General features: G+C 54.6%; 1 protein-coding gene across 7 annotated transcripts in view; it reads left to right on the top strand.

Moving 5' to 3' along the window:
• Positions 1 to 1,860, top strand: part of NFASC (neurofascin) — a 54,224-nt gene that overhangs the window by 4,595 nt on the left and 47,769 nt on the right. For all 7 annotated transcript variants that reach the window (XM_010008297.1, XM_010008298.1, XM_010008300.1 and 4 more), the window contains 3 exons: positions 153 to 349; positions 695 to 817; positions 1,321 to 1,491. In XM_010008297.1, coding sequence (XP_010006599.1) covers positions 153 to 349; positions 695 to 817; positions 1,321 to 1,491 — 491 coding nt within the window. The remainder of the gene's footprint in view (positions 1 to 152; positions 350 to 694; positions 818 to 1,320; positions 1,492 to 1,860) is intronic.

Raw genomic sequence — 1,860 nt, 5'->3', positions numbered from 1 at the left:
GGAGACATTCCAACCCCCCTGGATCCTGTGTGATGTGCTCTGGGTGCCCCTGCTCTGGCAGGGGGGGTTGGGCTGGGGGATCTTCCCAGGTCCCTTCCAACCCCTGGGATTCTATGATTCTATGATTCTATGATTCTCTTCCCTGCCTGCAGCTTTTCCTGGACGCGGAACGGCAAGTTCTTCAACGTGGCCAAGGACCCCAAGGTGTCCATGCGGAGGCGTTCGGGGACCTTGGTCATTGACTTCCACAGTGGGGGGCGGCCCGAGGACTACGAGGGCGAGTACCAGTGCTTCGCCAGGAACGACTTCGGCACCGCTCTCTCCAGCAAGATCCACCTCCAGGTTTCCAGTGAGTAGCAGCAGGCGGGCAGCTGAGGAGGGCAGGGAACCCCCTCCATCTTCTGAGGTTCTCTAGAAGAGGCACGGAGAACATCCAGGGCTCAAACAGCTCAGCCCCCTTCACCTGCCACCTGCGTGGGGCTGAATCCAGCTGCAGGATGGAGGTGAAGCAGTAGGAACCCTGGAGGGTTCCAGCTGGAGCCAACAGAGAGACACCCCTCTAGCTTCAGGGGGGTCTTGCAGGTGTAGAAATTCACTTTGCATCGAGGTTCCCCTGTTGAAACCAGCCCGGAGCCAGTGGGACAAGGTCTGTGAAGCCGCCGCCCTCACCTGGTGTCTTTCCTTCTTTTGGCAGAGTCTCCCCTGTGGCCCAAGGAGAAGGTGGATGTGATAGAGGTGGATGAAGGGGCTCCCCTCAGCCTGCAGTGCAACCCCCCGCCCGGCCTGCCCTCCCCTGTCATCTTCTGGATGAGCAGCTGTGAGTGGGGGGAACCCCCTGCCCACCCCACCTCCCACCCCAGGGCAGCCCCTTCTCTCACCTCCAGCCTTTATTTAATACAAGAAATGTTTGTTTTAAATATCTAATGATACAATTCTATACTCGAAACACGTTCTAATCTATTTTAATACATAATATATATAATGATATAATATATAATACATCTGTAATGAATAATATACAGATAATAAACATTCTCTCAGCCTGGGGAAGGTTCCAAGGAGACCTGAGAGGAGCCTTCCATTACCTGAAGGGCCTTTTTACAAGAGCATAGAGTGACAGGACAAGAGATAATGGCTTTAAACTCAGAGAAGGGAGCTTGAGGTTAGACATTAGCAATAAATTCTTTCTTGAGAGGGTGGTGAGACCCTGCCCCAGGTCTTCAGAGAAGCTGTGGCTGCCCCATGCCCACCCAGGGAGGTGGAGGAACCTACACATGGCCTGGATCTGGGGTCTTTCTGAAGGCCTGTTCTCCCCTGCAGCCATGGAGCCCATCCACCAGGACAAACGTGTCTCCCAGGGCCAGAATGGTGACCTGTACTTCTCCAACGTGCTGCTGCAGGATGCCCAGACTGACTACAGCTGCAACGCACGCTTCCACTTCACCCACACCATCCAGCAGAAAAACCCCTACACCCTCAAGGTGAAAACCAGTAAGTGTCACCACGATCCCTCAGGATGGGCCTTCCCCTGCCTCTCTTGGGCAGCATTTTCCTTCCAGACACCTTGGTTCTGTCCTTGACAGCACTGAGACCTGCCAGGAGTGGCTTCCTTTGTTTTGTTTAGGATAGTTGAGGGACCTGTTTGGTTGAGGAATGATGGTCCTGGGGAGCTAACCTGGCAGGGAGGGGTGGTTGGTTTCCCTCCAGTGCCTCTGAGCTCTGCAGCTTCATGTCTCCAGGGCTGCAGAGGTGGCTCGGGGCAGGGATCTCTACATCCGTGTGTCTGGGACAAACTGGGAAGCCTTTCAACCCAGATGGTTCATCCCCCCACCTTTAGAGAAACGTGGAACATCAAGTGAT

Source organism: Chaetura pelagica, unplaced genomic scaffold (genome assembly GCF_000747805.2).
Source record: "Chaetura pelagica isolate M959 unplaced genomic scaffold, ChaPel_1.0 scaffold152, whole genome shotgun sequence".
Lineage (NCBI taxonomy): Eukaryota > Metazoa > Chordata > Aves > Apodiformes > Apodidae > Chaetura > Chaetura pelagica.
The sequence above is the reverse complement of the archived record's forward strand: the minus strand, read 5'-3'. Positions and strand labels throughout refer to the sequence as shown.